Here is a 21,725-nt window from a genome sequence, read left to right on the forward strand (position 1 = left end):
GTAGAACGATTTATAATCCTTTGGGTATATACCCAGTAACGAGACTGCTGGGTCAAATGGTATTTCTGGTTCTAGATCCCTGAGGAATCACCACACTGTCTTCCACAATGGTTGAACTAATTTACACTCCCACCAACAGTGTAAAAGCATTCCTATTTCTCCACATCCTCTCCAGCATCTGTTGTTTCCAGACTTTTTAATGATCGCCACTCTAACTGGCATGAGATAGTATCTCATTGTGGTTTGATGTGCATTTCTCTAATGACCAGTGATGAGTTTTTCATGTTTGTTGGCTGCATAAATGTCTTCTTTTGAGAAGCGTCTGTTCATATCCTTAGCCCACTTTTTGATGGGGTTGTTTTTTTTTTCTTGTAAATTTGTTTAAGTTCTTTGTAGATTCTGGATATTAGCCCTTTGTCAGATGGACAGATGGCAAAAATGTTCTCCAATTCTGTAGGTTGCCTGTTCACTCTGATGATAGTTTCTTTTGCTGTGCAGAAGCTCTTTAGTTCAATTAGATCTCATTTGTCAATTTTGGCTTTTGTTGCCACTGCTTATGGTGTTTTAGTCATAAAGTCTTTGCCTATGCCTATGTCCTGAATAGTATTGCCTAGGTTTTCTTCCAGGGTTTTTATGGTTTTAGGTCTTATGTTAACGTCTTTAATCCATCTTGAGTTAATTTTGTGTAAAGTGTAAGGAAGGGATCCAGTTTCGGTTTTCTGCATATGGCTAGCCAGTTTTCCCAACACCATTTATTAAATAGGGAATCCTTTCCCCAGTGTTTGTTTTTGTCAGGTTTGTCGAAGATTAGATGGTTACAGATGAGTGGTGTTATTTCTGAGGACTCTGTTCTGTTCTATTGGTCTATATATCTGTTTTGGTACCAGTACCATGCTGTTTTCGTTACTGTAGCCTTATAGTATAGTTTGAAGTCAGATAGCGTGATGCCTCCAGCTTTGTTCTTTTTCCTTAGGATTGTTTTGGGTATACGGGCTCTTTTTTGGTTCCATATGAAATTTAAATTAGTTTTTCTAATTCTGTGAAGAAAGTCAATGGCAGCTTGACGGGGATAGCATTGAATCTATAAACTACTCTGGGAAGTATGGCCATTTTCACAGTATTGATTCTCCCTATCCATGAGCATGGAATGTTTTTCCATTTGTTTGTGTCCTCTCTTATTTCCTTGAGCAGTGGTTTGTAGTTCTCCTTGAAGAGGTCCTTCACATCCCTTGTAAGTTGTATTCCTAGGTATTTTATTCTCCTTGTAGCAATGGAATATACTATATCTTTCTTAATACGCTGTACACGTTCACGACTTCATTGGTTTACTTTAGTCAAGAAATACTTCGTTTTAGCTATATTATAGCATATAAATTTCAACAATCTGAAAAATGAGACCTAATAAGTGGCCACAAATGAGATCATAACAGTATTATACAACTTGCCAAAGCTGTTCCTTAAAAATGCTAAGGTGTTCATGTACAATATCATCCTTGAAATAATGCTAAAACAGTTGGGTGCAGTGGCTCATGCCTGTAATCCCAACATTTTGGAGGCCAAGGTGAGAGGATTGCTTTGGCCCAGGAGTTCGAGACCAGACTGGGCAACATAGGGAGACACACCCTCTCTATCAAAAATTTAAAAATTAGCCAGACATAGTGGCACACCCCTGTAGTCCCAGCTACTTGGGAGGCTAAGGTGGGGGGACCACTTCAACCTGGGAGGTTGAGGCTGCAGTAAGCTATATCCACACCACTGCACTCCACCCTGGGCAACACAGTGAAACCCTGTCTCAGAAAATAAATAAATAAATAATGCTAAAACGATTTATACCTACAACTTAGAGACAAAATAGTCTGATAATATTTTTACAAACATAGTGTTCAAAATTATTGGAAAAGCAATGTCAGGTGTCAAATAGCAAGTCAAATTTGAAGAAACATTAATTGAAAACATTTAAATATCTATAATACTTCAGGTATTTTATTAGCTTCTGGGAATACCGAAGTGATAAGACAGTCTCTGCCCTGTAGGGCAGATAAGTGTCTAGACAATTATACTACAATATAGTTATTCTCCAGGAATAATTACATATACATACAGCCATGCAGCATTTAATGACAGGGATATGTTCTGAAAAATGCATCGTTAGGTGATTTCATTGTGGGAACATCACAGAATGTATTTATACAAACCTAGATGGTACAGCCTACTACATACCTAGGCTATATGGTACAGCCTATTGCTATGAAGCTACGGGTGGACAGGATGTTACTATACTGAATGTTGCAGGTAATTGTAACACCACGGTAAGTATTTGTATCTAAACATAACTAAACATAAAAAAGTAGAGTAAAAATATAGTATCATTTTATGGGACTGTATATGTGGTCCCCCACTGACCAAAATGTCATTATAGAGTGCATGACTGACTCTACATACATAGAATCAATATGATACCAAGGGGTGGAGGGATGGTAATCCTAGAGGGCTTCTTTGAAAAGTACCATATAGTGGCTCACGCCTGTAATCACAGCATTTTGGGAGGCTGAGGCAGGCGGATCATGAGGTCAGATGGAGACCATCCTGGCCAACATGGTGAAACCCTGTCTCTACTAAAAATACAAAAATTAACTAGGTATGGTGGTGCACGCCTGTAATCCCAGCTACTCAGGAGGCTGAGGCAGGAGAATCGCTTGAATCTGGGAGGTGGAGATTGCAGCGAGCCAAGATCGCGCTACTGCACTCCAGCCTGGTGACAGAGCAAGACTCCGTAAGAGAAAGAAAGAGAGAGAAAGAAAGAAAGAAAAGTACCATATGATAAAAATAATTCAGTGCTGACACAACACAGGATTGGGATAAGCAGCAGGAAATGGAGCTAGGAAGGTAGTTTAGGGATAGATTATTATTATGGCCTTGAACACTATCCTAAGGATCTCAGCCTTTATTCAGTAGCCACTAATAGGACTCAATTTTTTTTAAATATACAGGGACCAACATAATCAGATAGGTTTCAAAAAAGATAATGAAGATAATGTTAGTAGCATTCCAAATGAGAGACCAATTTGTCCAATAGTTCATGACAGAAGTGATATGGGCTTCTGAACTGTAACTACATAAAAGGAAAAAGGATAGATTTAAGAGACAATCCAGAGAAAGGACATGAAGGATGACTACAAATTAGAATCAAAGCTGAGACAATGATGGTTTCTAGCTGAGGTTCCAGAAAGGAGTCTATGCCACATACAAAGTAAAGAATATACAGATGCCAGGTTTGGGGAGGCAGAAATGGGTTTCAGAGATATACCTAGAAATCTACGAAAAAGGAGTCTTAGAGACGTCAAGGAAGGAGAGTTTCAATTTAAAAAGGGCCAACAACATCAAATACTTCGGAGGTGACATCAAAAGATGAGTGAGATCGGGCCACTGAGTTAAACAACTAGTATACTAGTTATCAGACCTCACACTGTAAAGGAAATAAAAAGAATACCTGCTGAAGTCAAGTCATTGCATGTAGAAACCCAAGCCAATAAACTCTAGACCAGCAGTTCACAAACTTTTTGGTCTTAGGATCATTTACACTCTTAAAATTTAAGAGTTTTTGTTTTTTGTTTTTCTTAATGTGGGTCATATATCGATGTTTACTATATTAGAAATAAAAACTGATAAAAATCTAAATATATTAGTTCATTTAAAAAATAAATACATCACATATTAAATGACATATTTTTATTTTAAAAACTTATTATTTTCCAAAACAAAGATATTTTGTATGAAGAGTGGCATTGTATATTTTGCAAACCTCTAACATCTGGTTAGTAGAAGACACCTGGATTGTCACATCTATCTCAGCATTCAATTTGTTGCAATACATTGTTTTGGTCCAAAAATATTAAGAAAATCTGGACTCTCACAGATATACAGTTGAAAAGAGGTAAGTAGTTTAATAGCATTTTCAGATAACTATAGGTATTATTCTTTGATACTACATAAAAACACAGTTGTTTCTCAAAGGTTAGTTGCAATGTGAAATCTGAAACCACATCAATGAAGTTTTCAGTGTTCCCTTAAAATCTGTTGATATTTTGTACTTCGAATGGATCACCCATTACAGTTTTGTAAAATCATACATCGGTAACTAGGAACCATTTGTTTGCTGAGTTATGCATATCTTCCAAATGCTGACACATTTCATGGTGAAATATCAGAAATTATATTCATTGATACCACCACTAATCTTCTCAGAAAAGTCTTTATACACAGAAACTCTAAAGCTCATTGTTGCTACAGATTTTCAAAAATTCTAATTTTCACTTGAATGATTATCACTGGCAACATATAGTATCAAGTGTTTTCCTTGAAGTGATATATTTTTTGAATATATTCATTTTCAAGAAAATATATGCTAAATATCCAAGTCTGAATAACTATGGTATTTCAGGTAGTCTTTCAAGTAAAAATGATGCTCTATGACAAAAAGACTAGCTCTGCTTGCAAGACAAACTACACACGTGCTTTCCCTTAACCACTATACTTTGGTATACAGTAGAAGTGCTTTATGTGTAGCTCCCATTTTGTCAGACAGAATATTTTAAAAAATATGAGATGTAATAAAATTAGTAAATTTTGCTGCTTCAAGTATATTCTTAATTCAAACTGACATTATTGTTACTGCATGCATGTACATGGTGGTGAATATTACAATGAAGATAGCAATTTGGTGCCACTTCTTTGATTCATGCTAAGGTGCTGGCAGTTTTACCCGTCACTGCCTCTGCACCATCACAGTGAAAAAGGCAAATAACATCTTCAAATTATTATAAAAACAGTGTGAACCTCATAGAAAGCTTCAACTAAAAAGACCTCAGGGACTCTCAGTGTCCCTCAGACTACACTTTGAAAACCACTGATATCCAGACTATACAAACACTAATAATCACTTGTAAAATTTACCTATATACAATTAACCAGTGTGAGTCCTCTTACAGGACAAAAAACAAGTAAGAAATCTCCTAGAATAAGGAGTCTCTGAACAACTAAATGGTTGCTAGAAAGGCTCCTCAGATAGACAGGAGGCGGCTCAGGAACCATGCATTTCTTTAAAAAGGACTTATATAGATGGTCCTCAATGTTTTTCTCCCATTCCTACAACAAAAGTCTAGGAGAATCAGTGCCAAACCTCAAATTTGAAGACATAAAGCAAGTATGACAAGAAAACAATGATGCTGAAAAGATTTCTACCAGATGATAGTTGGTTTAAGCTTCTTTCAGAATGTGGATTTTATAGCTTACTTTTAACAGAAGCTGAAATAACTCATTCTTTTTACCTAACCATAATACTGTGTTCAGTTATAAACAACATATATTTTTAATGAAGAAGTTCCACCTCTTCAGCCTACACATAAAGGAAAGATCTACTAACACTAAACCTCACATATAGAGCTTGGTACAGTTAAAGTGGTTCTGATTTGCAAAACCGTAAAATTTTAAAGAAACACAAAAATCCATTTTGCTCACCACTGTATGTCTAGTATCCAACTCAGCCCTTAAATAAGATGCTCAATAAACATTTGCTGAATGCTGAATATTGAAATGGTTGATATGAAATGAGATATGAACCCAGGTTACCAAAATCATACTAGTATAACATCTAGCACTCTTTCTACTATGTGAAATCTTTTTCATAGCTCTCTAAAATAACACCTATGAGAAACCTAAAGGACTGTTATAATATCCTCTAAGAAAATGTAACATTACCTGTTACATTTGAAAGCCTGGTATGAACCATTTAGACCACAGTTTGAAACCCAAACCAATAATTCTATCATTTTCATTTCTAAATATTTGCTATCTGAATTAGGCAATATTAAGTAACTGTCCACTCCTAGATGAAGTACCAATAAGACACCAGTCTTAATTTAATCATCATACATTGCTTATCACCCTCATACAGACTATCCTTAATATTTAATATTTCATTTTCTCTGATGATTCAGAATTTTTTTTTTGAGACAAGGTCTCACTCTGTTGCCCAGGCTGGAGTGCAGTGGTATGATCACAGCTCACTGCAACCTCGAACTCCGGGGCTCAAGGGATCCTCCCACTTCAGCCTCCTGAATAGCTGGGACCACAGGCATGCACCACCACACCAGGCTAATTTTTTTTATTTTTAGTAGAGATGAGATCTCACTGTGTTGCCCAGGTTGGTCTCAAACTCCTGGCCTCAAGAAATCCTCCTGTCTCAGCCTCCCAAAGTGCTGGGCTTACAGGTGTGGGCCACTGGGCCAGCCAAGAATGATCCTTAATTTCCTAAAGTTTCTTGCATTTATATTTGGGACATTTCTTGCCTTATAAGAAACTTCAGATAGGCTGGACACGGTGTCTCACTCCTGTAATCCCAGCACTTTGGGAAGCCGAGGCAGACAGATCACCTGAGGTCAGGAGTTTGACACCAGCCTGGCCAGCATAGTGAAACCCCATCTCTACTAAAAATACAAAAATTAGCCTGGCGTGCTGGTGGGCACCTGTAATCCCAGCTATCACAGAAGCTGAGGCATGAGAATTGCCTGAACCTGGGAAGCGGAGGTTGCAGTGAGCCGACGTCACGCCACTGTACTCCAGCCTGGGCGACAGCGCAAGACCCTGTCTCAAATTCTGCCTCGAAAAAAAAAAAAAAAAGAAAAAAAGAAAAGAAAGAAAAGAAACTTCAGATATAAAGACTGTGCAGCACCTTGAAAATAATTTGTCACCGTGACATTTTGTTTCCTTTTCAAAAATTTCCCGTCAGTTTGACATTTACTACTGTTTCTCTCACAGAAGCACAATGTAAAAAATTTTGGAGTGAGGGGCTGAAAAATTACCTGTTGGGTATAACGTTCACTATTTGGGTAATGGGTACACTGGAAGCCCAATCCCACCACTCTGCAACATACTCAAGTAACAAACATGCACATGTACCCCAAAATCTAAAATAAAATTAAAACTTGAGGAACTGAAGCTACAACAAATCATTTTATTTTGAAATACATGCCATGAATGTAACTTCATTCTCTAGAAAGACATGACCTACCATGGATATAGCCAAAGGAAATGGGCTTCTGTTGCATAAAGAATTTAAACTTAATATTATTTAAAGAAAAAAATTATATTGTCAATAAAGACTGTAAAGGGGCCAGAATGGTGGCTCATTCCTTTAATTCCAGTTCTTTGGGAGGCCAAGGTGGGAGGATCACTTGAGCTCAGGAGTTTGAGACTAGCCTAGGCAACACAGAGATCCCCCATCTCTACAAAAAATAAGAAAATTAGCCACACATGGTGGTGTGCATCTGTAGTTCCAGCTACTTGGGAGGCTGAGGTGGGAGGATCCTTTGAACCTGGGAGCTCGAGGCTGCAGTGAGCCTGGATGATGCCACTGCAACCCAGCCTGGGCAACAGAATGAGATCTTATCTCAAAAAAGAAAAAAGAAAAAAAAAAGACTTTAAAGGTAGAACAAGGACTCAATCTTCTCTGCAGGTTTAAAAAGAAAAAAGTTTTTCAAATGTCTAGAATGGCTTAGACTTGGCCTAACATTCGGCAATGAGGCAGAATCAGTTCAAAGGTCAGTCTGACCCAAAGGATTCAAATCCCATCTGTTGGTCACACAAACAAATCAGTAGCAAACTGCATCCTTCTGCTCTGCAGCTATCCAGTCTCGGCTTTAGGACTTGCCAACCTTACTCTGGAAATTATCCTGTTAATTAATAAGTCAATTATGGAGAATTATTCCTTCCAACTACTGAAACTTTTGCTTCTCAACAGCGTTCTGCAGTCCTTTAATCTTGTTTTTCTAACATTACCAGAGAGGAAAAATATTAACATTCTGTGATGCAATCAATATCTTCTCTATTAACAATACCCTGTTCCACACTGTTCTATACAAACATAGATTCTACCCTGAATTTCAGAAACCACTAGGAAAATAACAGGTAACAGAGAAATCAGAGCTCTTAGGTTTAACTTAGAGCCAAAATCAAAAGAGAAGAGACAATTCAGAGAGAGGAAGGAAGAAGCTGAGAGGGTCGTGGTGTAGAACACTTACTTTCAGGAACACAGTGTCCCTTAGATTTCTGGTGAGTTGCCCAGAGCCTCTTCAGTTTCAATCCAAATGACAATGCTTCTCTGAGTCCTCCTCAAGTAATGTTTCCACCACTAAAAATTGGATCTACAAGAGCTCAGATGTACCGGTAAAAAAAAAAAAAATGTCAGGGGCCCCCATGTGGGCCTCAAGCCTCTTTTAAACTAGGCCCACTTCTCTGTCCTGGGCCAACTCCCCTGTGTACTATATTCCTTCTTCTTCCAGGTGCCAGGTATTCAGCCTGTTTCTTCTCTTCTGAGCTGCCACCACCTACTCTATTTCTCAGGGTTCCTCTAACCCCAAGACTGGCTGTGGAGTAGGACACCAGCTTCCCCCCTTCCTTGCTGTCCCTGCAAATAAACATATAGGCTCTTCTAGTTTCAGTATTTTTCTAATGGCTACAAGAAAATAGAGAGGGAACAACAAAAAGCAATAATATATAGTACCAGAGATCAAGATTATGATTGTCTCCACTTTAATGTTCCTGCCTCCGAAAAACAAATTTTCTAAAAATTGCTTATTGAGCATTTTAAAAAGCACAAAGTACTAACACAGATATACAAATATACTCTAAACCAACTCCAACATTACACAGCCAAGAAGATACTCTGCTTTTCAAAATACTTAAATCACAAATCACGGGTCCAAAAATAGTAACCACAATCAGTTTAGCAAATACTTTTTTTCTTTTTGGAATGTTCTGTTATAATCCCTTAAATTTAGCATACGTTTGAAAGTTTGCTTTTTGAATATGAAAAACGTACAAAATATTTTATCCATTGTGGGAATATACAAAAAGCATATGATGATTTACAAAAAACAAGCATGTCAAAACCAGCGAGCTTCACTGAGAAATTTTTCAAATAAGTTATTGTCAACCATTCCTGTCTCTAAATTTTAAACTTAATAAAATTTTGTAAACAGTGTTTTTTAAAAAATCAAGATCTCATTTTTTAGAAATCTAACGTCTACTGAATATTTGTATATGTCAATATTATATATGCCTTCTTTTTTAAAGCAACAGTAAGACAGATTAGTATGCTTATTGTTATAGTTTAGTTTCTAATGGACTTTGTAATATCAAAATATATATATCTTCTCTAAATATTAAGTAATAAATCACAAGATTATATTTAATTCAAAGGGTACCTTCGTATACAAATCAAGGAGCTCAATAACTAAGTGCTGACAGATTAAGAATGCTACTGACAGAATTTCCTGGATGATTTTCTTTATCCACTTAATTCAAAGTCATTTTTTAAAAGACAGAGTTATTATACCGCAAGCTTACAATAAATAAAGTCTGAAAATAGGCAGAGATCTTTTCATCTCATTTGTCTAAGAGACTGCCATTTAATCAAACTAAAGATATACAGGTACTTTCAGTAAAAATCTGTTCCTGTGCCTGGGCTCATCTCCAACTACTTATTTATAAAATATTAGAGTGCTGGAATAAAAACACTAAATAAAACCTTGATCTGACCCTTCCAGAAGTACATACAGAAAAAGAAGTTTAATATATTGTGTATTCTGCAATCAGATACTTTTCTTTCTTTAGGAACGAAATTAAATTACATCCTTTGCTCCTAAAGAGAATTTTATGGGTTTTCCTTGACCCCTACACACTAACACAACAATGCAGCCAACATTTTTATACCCAGAGTGGGGAGAGGGCCATTACACCCAGCGATACGAATTAAATCGCAGTAGCTAATGCCTCCCTTAAATAATTTATTCTCTCTTGGCAACAAAAAACGTTACAGCCTCTTCAATTACCCCTCACCGCAAACCATCGCCTGGGTTGCGATCAATGTGACCCAGTTCCTATCGCCACAGCCACCTCCGTCTCGCCTCCTCCCGCCGGGTCCGCGAGTGTCATGGGAGGGGGCGGCAGCCGCAGGGGCGTCCTCTGGTCGCCACCCCGCCGGCCGGCTGCGCGAGGGGCAGGCCCGGGACTCACCGGGTGGAGGTGCCCTTCCGCACATCGCACATCATGCACTTGAAGGCCTCGGCGCTGTTCCGGAAGGTGCAGACGCTACAGTCCCAGTAACCCTCATCCGAGGACGGCTTCGGCTGCCGCTTCGGCCTGCAGGACACAACCCGGACACGACGCGGCGCGGGGTCACCAGCAGGCCGCGCCCGGCGCCCGGGCCCCGCGGCCGCCCCTGCCCCGCCCCCCGCCCCAATTCCGCGACCCCCGCCCCACGGGCCCCCGGCGCGCCGCGCTCCGGCTCTGAGGGGGAAGGGAGTCAGGAAGAGGCAGGGCAGGAGCGCGGCCGCAATCGCCGCCGCCACAGCCGCTCTGACACCCCGGCGGCCGCTCCGGTCGCCGCCGCCATCGCCATCGCGGCTCCATTGTGGGGCGGCCAGCGCCGGCCCCCTCAAGCGGCAGCAGTCGCACACCAGCGGCGCTGCCCCCGTGCTCGCCCCGGTGCCCGGGCGGCTAGCGAGGCGGCCACCCGAAGCCGTGCACGAGGGCCCTGCCGCCCGCACAGTCCGGGCCCCGGGGCCCGGGCGCTGTTACCTGGTGGGGCTTTTCTTGTCTCCCATGGCTTGGCTATCAACGCACGCCGAGAGTCGCCGCCGCGACCGCTCTGTTTGTCAATAAGGAGGATAATAAGCCGGGCGGAAGCGGGCGGGGGAGGAGGGAGGGAGGGGGCGGGGAAGGCCGCACCGCCGCGCTCGGGAGCCGCCGCCGGATCCCACGCAGCCTCCAGCTGTCGGGGAAACTCCTGCCTGGGCGCACGTGACCCGCGCCAGCCAACCAGCAGCCGCGCCGGAGACTTCAAACGCGGCCAGCGCGGCCCAGCACCCGCGGCGAGTTCGCTGGCGGGCGGTGCGGGGGTGGCCGCGGTGGCCGTGGCTGCCTCGGGCGCGGGCGCCGGCACCGCCTCTCCGCGCTGTTCCCCCGTTGCCCCCCCTCGGTACCCCCGGCTGCCGGGGACTGCCTCGCGCTCCAGAGCCCCTTTGAGGAGGAAAACGTCTGTCCCACCGACTGGCAGGGGATGCTCCGTCATCCCGTGCGAAGCCTGGTTCAAGGTAGGGCCGGCCGGCGTTCGGAGGCCTGTCCGGGTCTGGACAGAAGTGCCAGCCCGGGGTCTCCGGGTAGAACGACTTTCCTGGCCTCCGCCGTCCTTAGCCACTCAGCCCCCGCCTGCAGGATACCGGGGGGAAGGCGGGAACCAACACGCAGCGCCATTGCTACATGCCTTAAAGCACTGTCTGGTTTATGCACACAGATGCTCTAACAAGTAGGGATTGTCACCCCTAACTTAGAGGAATTGAAATCAAGACTCAAGAGAGGTTAGGCGACTTCCTCTAGGCTACATAATTAGAAAGTGACAAAGCCAAGAGTGTAACTCTGTTTTAATTCCAAACGCGCCCTTTTGGCCTCTCAGGCCTCTGCAGTAGCTGCTTTTGAAAGAAACCCCTATATACTCATAAGTCCTTTTTAAATACAAGGAGTTTGCATGTCCCCTCAACGCTGTCTGCTAACAAAAGAACACCTTCCCAGGTCTCTACCTCAACATACTAAAGGTCCTCTTACTCCAGAGTCTAGCAACAGCCATCTAACTGGCCTCCGAAGCTCCACTTCCACCTCCCCAATCTATTCAGTAATCCACAACCAGATTAATAATAAGATGCTATTAATACTATGCCACCACTCTGATCAAGAACCACTAACGACTTGCCCACACTCTTTAGCCTGGCATTCAAAGGCTTCACACATTTTCCCTACCTCTGCCTCCCTTTCCCATAAGGAAAGCTGCCTCCTGACAAAGAATGTAGATGAAATTCATTCCCTTACCAGAACCCCTTCCTTCATGCACATGGGTTACTTCTGCATAAAGTATATCCCTCTTTAACTGTGCTGTTTCTCTCCATCTTTCTAGGTTTACATCAAGTCCGAATTCATGTAAAATGATAATTTTATAGCTAAACTACATAGGAAATAATACAGTCAGAAGCCCAGGATTCTCAGCCTGCTTCTCCTGTTTCTTAGCTGATAGACCTTGGAAGTATTGCTTAATTTCTGTAATTCTCAACGTTTTCATATTCTGAATGGCATCTATATGAGATTGTTGTGCGATTAATAATACAATAATATTTTTTGGCCGGGCGCGGTGGCTCACGCGTGTAATCCCAGCACTTTGGGAGGCCAAGGCGGCGGATCACCTGAGGTCAGGAGTTCACAAGACCAGCCTGGCCAACGTGGCGAAACCCCGCTTCTACTAAAAAATACAAAAATTAGCCAGGCGTGGTGGCGGGCGCCTGTAATCTTAGCTACTCGGGAGGCTGAGGTAAGAGAATCGCTTGAACCCGAGAGTCAGAGGTTGCTGTGAGCCGAGATCGTGCCACTGCACTCGAGCCTGGGCGACAGAGCGAGACTCCGCCTCTAAGTAAATAAATAAATAACTTTTTTTGAGCACTGTGTGCCAGGCACTTTGTAAATCCCTGTGCATAGATACATATTTTAAAGGACTCAAAGTACTATGCACATGGCCTCATCGACTGCACATGCTCTTCGATTTAGAAAGGGGATACTTCCCGATAAATCCATCTTAAATAGAAAATATCGTAAATTGAAAATGCATTTCGTACACCGATAAACCCATCGTAAAGTAGAAAAATCGTAAGTCAAGCCATTGTAAATCCATAGTCTAGCCCTTCATTTTAAAGACAAGGCAATTAGGGCCCAGGTTAAATGGTTTTTCTTTAATGAATAGGCCAGGGTTACAGCTCAGGTATCCTATTGGTTTTTCACCGCGTCTTTTTTCTGATTAATCAAATCACTCCATTTACATAGCAGTCTCTCAACTCGTTGTACCATCTGTACTTTTTGCAAATGTAGCTTCTCCTGATTCAGACCCAAATTCGGAAACCAGGAACCATGAGGAGTATGATTGAGGCACGTATACAAGAGAACCAGATTTAAGGCCTAGTCTTTAACCTCTCAGTAATGCAGTGGGTAAACTCAGCTAAGTCACTTTCTTTTTTTCATATGTAAAATAAAGGAGTTAAAACTATTATCACAACTAAGGTCCCTTACAAGTCTAAGGCATTGTGGTGTTTTTAAATGCCTCAACTGGATGGATCCTCAAAGAGACTGACAAGAACTGCTGTACTTGCAAAAGTGATGGCAACAATGTATTTTTAAATGAAAAGAAAACTAAATCAAGCACTCTAAAAATCCCCCATGCTGCAAATCGCCATTTCACTAGATTGTAACCTCCCTCACTAAAAAGCAAGCCGCACCTCTAAATCATGAACAAAAAGCACAAGAACTGTTGTCTTTATTGCTGCATCTCCAGCCCCTAGAACAGTGTGACACATAGTGGGCACTCAATAAATATTCTGAGAATAAATACATCCACTTATAGTCAGGTTAGCGCGCGCCTGTATTCCCAGCTACTTGGGAGGCTGAGGCAGCAAGATAACTTGGGCCCTGGAGTTTGAGACCAGCCTGAGCAACATAGCAAGACCCTGTTTCTAAAGTAAATAATCAATACATTCACTTGTGTTACAATTGTTGAATGAGATTTTTTTCTTTCATATTGGGATTTACAAACTGTTAGGCATATTGCATGCAGTGGATGGTCAATAAATGCCAGAATTAACATTTATCCTTCAAAATGAACTTTACAACTCCGCACATCCTTGTCGATGAACCAGGAACCTAGTTTTTGTGGAGCACAGAATCATATGCCCTTGCACTGTACCAACTGCCTCCCATTTGTGGGTGTTTCTCTTAAACAAAATCTCTGCCCCTACTAGGCTTACGTGGAGACAGTAGTACAGGAGGTACTCCTCCCATTTCACCACAAAAAGTCACACCTTTCCTAAAGTGTTTACTAGCTGTAAGAGTGGCTGTTGTGGAGAAAACAGATCTTTTTATTACTAAAGTGGCCCAGGTTCTTACCCAATCAGGTGTCTTTTCAATACATTAACAGAGTTCAGTACTTTAGAAATGTTAATTCATTAGGGTCACTTGTAAAGTGACGAACACTAACGATCGTTTTAACAATTTAACAAGTGTTGAAGTTTTCTGATGATTTACTTTTTTTGTTGTTTGTTTTTATTTTTGTTTGCTTGTTTTTTTGTTTTTGTGTGTGTGAGAGAGACAGTCTCACTTTATTGCCCGGGCTGTAGTACAGTGGTGTGATCATAGGTCACTACAGCCTTGAACTCCTGGGCTCCAGCGATTCTCCTGCCTCAGCCTCCCAAAGTGCTGGGATTCCAGGCGTGAGCCACTGTGCCTGGCCTTACCTTAATGTTTAAAAGGTAAATGAGGGCAGACCAGTGGCTCATGCCTGTAATCCCAATACTTTGGGAGGCCGAGGTGGGCAGATATCTTGAGCTCAGGAGTTCAACACCAGCCTGGGCCATATGGGGAAACCCTGTCTCTACAAAAAAAAATACAAAAATTAGTCGGGTGTGGTGGCATGCACCTGTAGTCCCAGCTACTTGGGAGGCTGAGGTGGGAGGATCACTTGAATCCAGGAAGCAGAGGTTGCAGTGAGCCAAGATCACACCACTGCACTCTATCCTGGGTGACAGAATGAGGCTCTGTCTCAAAAAAAAAAAAAAAAAAAAAAAAAAAAAAAAAAAAAAAAAAAGTAAAGCAATCTTTACTTTCCCCAGTTACTGAGGAAGCTGAGAGCTGAGGCAGGAAGGATCAGTTGAACCCAGGAGCTGTGGGCTGTAGTGTGCTGTACTATTTGGGTGTCTGCACTAAGTTCGCCATCAATATGGTAACTTCCGAAGAGTGAGGGGCCACCAGGTTGCCTAAGGAGGGGTGAAGTGGCCCAAATCAGAAACTGAGCAGGTCAAAACTCCCGTGCAGTGCTGGGCACAGTGGCTTACACCTGATCTTCCAGCACTTTGGGAGGCTGAGGCAGGCTGATCACCTGAGGTCAGGAGTTCAAGACTAGCCTGGCCAACATGGCGAAACCCTATCTCTACTAAAAAATACAAAAATTAGCCAGGCGTGGTGGCACGCGCCTGTAATCCCAGCTACTCAGGAGGCTGAGGCAGGGAGAATTGCTTGAACCTGGGAGGCAGAGGTTGCAGTGAGCTGAGATTGCGCCACTGCACTCTAGCCTGAATGACAGAGTGTGACTCCATCTCAAAAACAAAAACAAAAACAAAAAACTCCCATGCTGATCAGCTGTGGGATCATGCCTGTGAATAGACACTGCACTCAGCCTAGGCGACATGGTGGGGACTATGTCTCTATAAAACAAATAAAGTAATCCCCAGGCCATTGATATAATAATATCCGTTTCCATTCCAATATGCTTCTTAGGAGAGACTGGAGTAGGTACTGAAATTGTACATGTGATCCTGTTTACAGGTGAACGGTAACCTGTTCTTTCTGGAGATGAATAAAAAGATTGAGAGTCTGTCATAGATCAAGAGACTGACAGTGTGGGCCAGGTGCAGTGGTTCACACCTATAATCCCAGCACATTCAGAGGCCAAGGCAGGCGGGTCTCTTGAGCTCAGGAGTTCAAGACCAGCCTGGGCAACATAGCAAACTTCATTTCTACTAAAAATAACAAAAATAGCCTGGTGTGGTGGTGCACGTCTGTAGTCCCAGCTACTTGGGAGGCTAAGGTGGGAGGATCATTTGAGCCCGGAAGGTCGAGGCTGCAGTGAGCTATGATAGTGCCACCGCACTGCAGCCTGGGCAACAGAGTGAGACCCTGTCTCAAAAAATTAAAAAAAGGAGACTGACAGCAGGATCTCAGAGACCCTAGATCATCTGGTTAGTCTTGAGTTTATTAGCCAAATATAATAACAACAATAAAAACTATGTATTGATGTTGTATATAGTTATTAGGCAACAGGAGCTAATACCTGAAATGAGAAGTACCATCTTGTTTATTAACTGGAATTTGAGAGAAAATGGGGTACCTAAGGGAGAAATGAGCTATAAACCTTCCCTGAGAGCAGGAACTCAAAGTATAATAGTAAGCTACAGTGGTAAAACCATCACATTTTGAAAGATGGATTTTGTGGTTTTTGTTTGGTTGACTGGTATCTAATTTTGTTAGTTATAAAAGTTATATGTCACCACTTATACATCATTCGTTTTTTAGGGTGCCATAACAAAGTACTGCAGACTGGGTGGTATAAACAACAGAAATTTATTTGCTCACAGTTCTGAAAGTTAGAAGTCTGCGGTTAGGATGTCAGCAGGGGCCAGGCGCAGTGGTTCACACCTGTAATCCCAGCACTTTGGGAGGCTAAGGCAGGCGGATCATGAGGTCAGGAGATCGAGACCATCCTGGCTAACACGATGAAACCTTGTCTCTACTAAAAATACAAAAAAAGTAGGTGGGTGTGGTGGCGGGCGCCTGTAGTCCCAGCTATTCGGGAGGCTGAGGCAGGAGAATGGCGTGAACATAGGAGGCAGAACTTGCAGTGAGCTGAGATCACACCACTGCACTCCAGCCTGGGTGACAGAGCAAGACTCCATCAAAAAAAAAAAAAAAAAAAACATGTCAGCAGGGTGATTTCTTCTGAGGCCTCACTCCTTGGCTTGCAGATGACCTGCTCTGTCTCGAGTGGTCTTCTCTCTGTGTGTGTCTGTGTCCTAACCTTCCCTTCTTATAAGGATACTAGTTATTGGATTAGGGCTATCCTAATGACCACATTTTAATTTAATCACATTTTTAAAGACTCTTTAAAGACTCCAAATACAGTCACATTCTAAGATACTGGGGGTTAGGACAGTAACATACGAATTTGAGGGGAGGGAAAGACACAGTTCAGCCCATAATACTGGTGTCAAGTTCAGCAAATATATATATATGTAAATTACCATATCCAGTGCCTTGTTATAACACTCCTGGTACAGGTTCACAATCCTTATCCGAAACCCTTAAAGCTGGATATGTTTTGTAAGTAAGGCATTTGGGAATTTTTAAAAGGCAGTTGACACAAATACTACATAATGACCTAACACTCTGAGTGGGTTCCGAGATAGTGCCTCTTAATCAAACACACTAATATTTCTGAAAAACATAAATATTCATACTAAGTGGGAAAATTAATGTCTATAAATCATCTCACATCAGCTCTACTCAGGTTTTGCTGCTAAATGATAAAACGTCAGGTAAAATATAAAGCTTTCAGGCCAGATGCGGTGGCTCACGCCTGTAATTCCCAGCACTTTGGGAGGCCGAGGCGGGCGGATCACGAGGTCAGGAGATGGAGACCATCCTGGCTAACACAGTGAAACCCCCTTTCTACTAAAAATACAAAAAAAAATTAGCCGGGTGTGGTGGTGGGCGCCTGTAGTCCCAGCTACTCGGCAGGCTGAGGCAGGAGAATGGCATCAACCCAGGAGGTGGGGCTTGCAGTGAGCCGAGATTGCACCACTGCACTCCAGCCTGGGCGACAGAGTGAGACTCCATCTCAAAAAAAAAAAAGCTTCCAATTTTCAGTGCTTCTTGGATTATGGGCTTGTGGACAAAGGATTATGGATCTGTAAGAGTTTGAGTAAGAATTAAGATTACAAAGGTTAAGATTGAAACTATCCACATTATTTGACCCAGTAATTCTACTTTGAGGAATATATCCTAAGGATACAACCTGAAATGCATGAAAAGTTTTTCCACAGAAATAGCCATGAAATTATTTTAATATACATTGAAAACAACCTGCATGGTCATCTGAAGAGAAATAAAGTATGATCTAACCAAAGAACTGGATTTTAAGAAGTCATTAAAAACAATGTTGATGAATAATTTGTAACAAGAGGCAATGCTTATGTTGTAACGTCAAGTGAAAAAGGCAGAATCTAAAATTGAATAAGTATATAAAAAGTATAGAAAACAGATTATTAGGAGACATACCTAAATATTAATGGTGGCTTGTCAGTCTTTCAATTTCTTTTTTCTTTTTCTTTTTCTTTTTTTTTTTATAAGACAGAGTTTTGCTCTTGTCGCCCGGGCTGGAGTGCAATGGTGTGATCTCAGTTCACTGCAACCTCTGCCTCTGGGTTCGAGCAATTCTCCTGCCTCAGCCTCCCAAGGAGCTGGGATTACAGGCGCCTGCCACCAGGCCCGGTTAATTTTTTGTATTTTTAGTAGAGACAGGGTTTCACCATGTTGGTCAGGCTGGTCTTGAACTCCTGACCTCAGGTGATCCACCCACCTTGGCGTCCCAAAGTGCTGGGATTACAGGCATGAGCCACTGCGCCTAGCTTTTTTTTTTTTTTTTTTAATTGAGACAGGGTCTTGCTCTGTCACCCAGGCTGGAGTGCAGTGGCACAATCATGCTTCACTGCAGCCTTAACTTCCCAGGCTCCACCAATCCTCCCACCTCAGCCTCCCACGTAGCCGGGACCACAGGTGCACGCCACCACTCCCGGCTAATTTTTGTATTTTTGGTAAAGACAGGGTTTCACCATGTTTCCCAGGCTGGTCTCAAACTCCTAAGCCCAAGTGATCCACTCACCTCAGCCTCCCAAAGTGCTAGGATTTAGATGCATGAGCCACTATGCCTGGCCCAGTCTCTCCATTTCATTTCAGCACAGTATTGTCTGTTTTTTACCGTTTAACTCTAGCCTTTTGTTCCTTCCTTGCTTTTCACCTCTCTCCCCCTATATTGTACCCTTCCCCCCATTTTTACTGCCCCTTTCTAATAGCTCTCTATGTTATCCCATGGTCTCACCTTAACACATGGTGCCACCAACCAGTGCTCCATTCCTCCTGCATTTCCTCTTTACTCCAAACCAGCCCAGCACTAGATTCAAAGTAGCCTCTCCTGTCTACACATTGACTCTCATCCCCCTTTCCCAAATCCAGAAAGTAGCGTGATGGGAACGTAAGATTGATTAATGAAGGACAACCTTGAACAGGGAACTGGGAGACATTGTTTCAAGACTTTACCCCACACCTCTGAAAAGGGAGCACTGTGGCCCACTGGTGCTGGTGTCTCTGACAGGGTCTTACTCAGCTGGTTCTGCAAATACAGGGAAAACTGTAAAGTGGATTCTGCTTCTGCCAAAGAAAGGAACTGCTGCTGCTGGAGTGATGCTTGGAGGAGCAGGGAGAGGACTGGACGCCAACAAGAAGCAAACAGAAGAAAAGCAAGTCCCGGCCAGGTGCAGTGGCTCACACTTGTAATCCCAGCACTTTGGAAGGCCAAGGAGGGTGGATCACCTGAGGTCAGGAGTTCAAGACCAGTCTGGCCAACATGGTGAAACCCTGTCTCTACTAAAATACAAAAATTAGCCAGGCATGATGGCAGGTGCCTGTAATCCCAGCTACTCGGGAGGCTGAGATAGGAGAATCTCTTGAACCCGGGAGACAGTAGTTGCAGTGAGCCGAGATCACACCACTGCACTGCACTCCAGCCTGGAAAGCTGAGCGAGACTCCGTCTCAAAAAAAAAAAAAAGCAAGTCCCTTCTTTCTCCAGCTGTTCAGCCTCCTGCTGGTACCTCTTGGCTGAGCAAGAGAACAAAGTGGAAATGGGGCCCCAGAGTATAGCGGAGTACTAGCTCCCATCACAAAGCTGAGTGTAGCATGGAGGGTAGGGTGGGGCTGAGAGATGATGACCTCTTTGACCACTCAGCATTACACAAACTTTTCTATATGTATTTAAACTTCTATACAATGAGACATTTCTACCATTCCCCTAGATGCAACTATCCCATATACAAAGACATTCTCATCCTCCCCTAAAATGAGGAGACACTGCCCCAGCAGTCATTATATCATTATATCCACTGTGGCAGGCAATCACACCATCCGTCTCCACACTATTTTAATAACTCCTTAAATTCACTCACAGTCTTAGCTGGTTTTCTCTTACTGAAATACTAAATGTTATAGTTTAGCCTCCAACAAAACTTGTATTAAGTAATAAAAGGAAAAAGAGGAAGAATAAAATAGTTCACACAAATGCACACACATACATGCACACATATAAGCAATGAAGAAAATGTATGTAGCTGCTACGTCCTCCTTTCTGTAACTAGTCATGGGACCACAGTTGTTAGTTATAACTGTGACCCACTAACCATTCCCTATTACTCCTTACTTCAGTCAAGCCCTTAGCAACGCTGAGTTCTTTACCTGATGAGGTGACCCAATCCTTCATTCCTGAAGTGTCTAAATGCTCAGTAGTCCTGACTTGGTTTGGTTACTGAAGTCTCCATTAACTTTTACTATTGGACATTGAAGTACTAAGAGGTACTCTGAAGAATACCCTAGGCTGAAGACATAATGATTTTTTTCCCTTCAGCTTTTATTTTCAGTTCCAGGGTACATGTGCAGGATGTGCAGGTTTGCTACATAAGTAGATGTGTGCCATGGTGGGTTCCTGCTCAGATCACCTTGGTATTAAGTCCAGCATCTATTTGTTATTGTTCCTGATGCCCTCCTGCCCAGTAATCCCCACTCCAACAGGCCCCAGTGTGTGTTGTTCCCCTCCCTGTGTCCATGTGTTATTATCGTTCAGCTCCCACTTATAAGTGAGAACATATGTGTTTGGTTTTCTGTTCCAGCATTAGTTTGCTGACGATAACGACTTCTAGAGCCAACCATGTCCCTGCAAAGGATATGATCTCGTTCCTTTTTATGGCACATAGTATTCCATGGTGTATATGTACCACATATTCTTTCTCTAGTCTATCATTGATGGACATTTGGTTTAATTCCGTGTCTTTGCTATTGTGAATAGTGCTGCCATGAACATAAGCGTGCATGTATCTTTATAATATAATGATTTATATGCCTTTGGGTATATACCCAGTAATGGGATGGCTGGGTCAAATGATATTTCTGCCTCTAGATCTTTGAGGAATTGCCACACTGTCTTCTGCAATGGTTAAACTAATTTACACTCCCAACAACAGTGTAAAAGCATTCCTTCTTCTCCACAACCTCACCAGCATCTGTTATTTCTGGACTTTTTAATAATTGCCATTCTGAATGGCATGAGATGATATCTCATTGTGGTTTGATTTGCATTTCTCTGACAGTCATTTTTATCCTTGCAGCATATCAGTAACCCAATTTTGCCTTGAATCTGGTTCAGTCTCCCCATCCAATAAAGCAATGTCCTTATGTATCTTTAGTTTGATGGCATGAGGAGTACTAAATATCCAAGTGGCAGTTTCATCGTCCATTTCAATTGTTGTGGCCTTTCGTGAAAGCATTTCTACTCTGGGAATCAAGACCTTAAGGTTAGTAAAGTGCAACGCTATGGGGATGGAAAGCAAAATTTCTGCAAGTAGGCATAATAGTGAGAAAAGCCACTCCCATTTCCATCTCTCTCTTTTTTATATATGTACTTTTAAGTTCTGGGATACATGTGCATAACATGCAGGTTTGTTACATAGGTATACATGGGCCATATTGGTTTGCTGCACCCATCAACTCGTCATTTACATTAGGTATTTCTCCTAATGCTATCCCTCCCCCAGCCCCCCACCCCCCTACAGGCCCTGGTGTGTGATGTTCCCCTCCCTGTGTCCATGTGTTCTCATTGTTCAACTTCCACTTATGAGTGAGAACATGCGGTGTTTGGTTTTTCTGTCTTTGTGATAGTTTGCTGAGAATGATGGTTTCCAGTTTCATCCATGTCCCTGCAAAG

At 42.3% G+C, this 21,725-nt stretch overlaps 1 protein-coding gene across 6 annotated transcripts in view; it reads right to left on the reverse strand.

Moving 5' to 3' along the window:
- The window catches only part of YAF2 (YY1 associated factor 2), a 77,833-nt gene extending 66,981 nt beyond the window's left edge, over positions 1-10,852 (reverse strand). For 3 of the 6 annotated variants that reach the window (XR_004032316.1, XR_004032315.1, XM_030822642.1), the window contains exons 1-2: positions 10,639-10,838; positions 10,075-10,200 (exon numbers count right to left, since the gene is read on the reverse strand). Coding sequence is in view for 4 of the 6 variants with exons in the window: in XM_030822642.1 (XP_030678502.1) it covers positions 10,075-10,099 (25 nt within the window). In the remaining 2 variants the exon portion in view is untranslated. Of the gene's footprint in view, positions 1-10,074; positions 10,201-10,638 lie in introns of all 6 variants that reach the window. The other 3 variants (XM_003252291.3, XM_003252293.4, XM_003252292.4) reach the window with 1 other exon arrangement.
- Between the last annotated feature and the right edge of the window lie 10,873 nt (positions 10,853-21,725).

The sequence above is a fragment of the Nomascus leucogenys genome, chromosome 11, assembly GCF_006542625.1.
Source record: "Nomascus leucogenys isolate Asia chromosome 11, Asia_NLE_v1, whole genome shotgun sequence".
In the NCBI taxonomy this organism is placed as follows: domain Eukaryota; kingdom Metazoa; phylum Chordata; class Mammalia; order Primates; family Hylobatidae; genus Nomascus; species Nomascus leucogenys.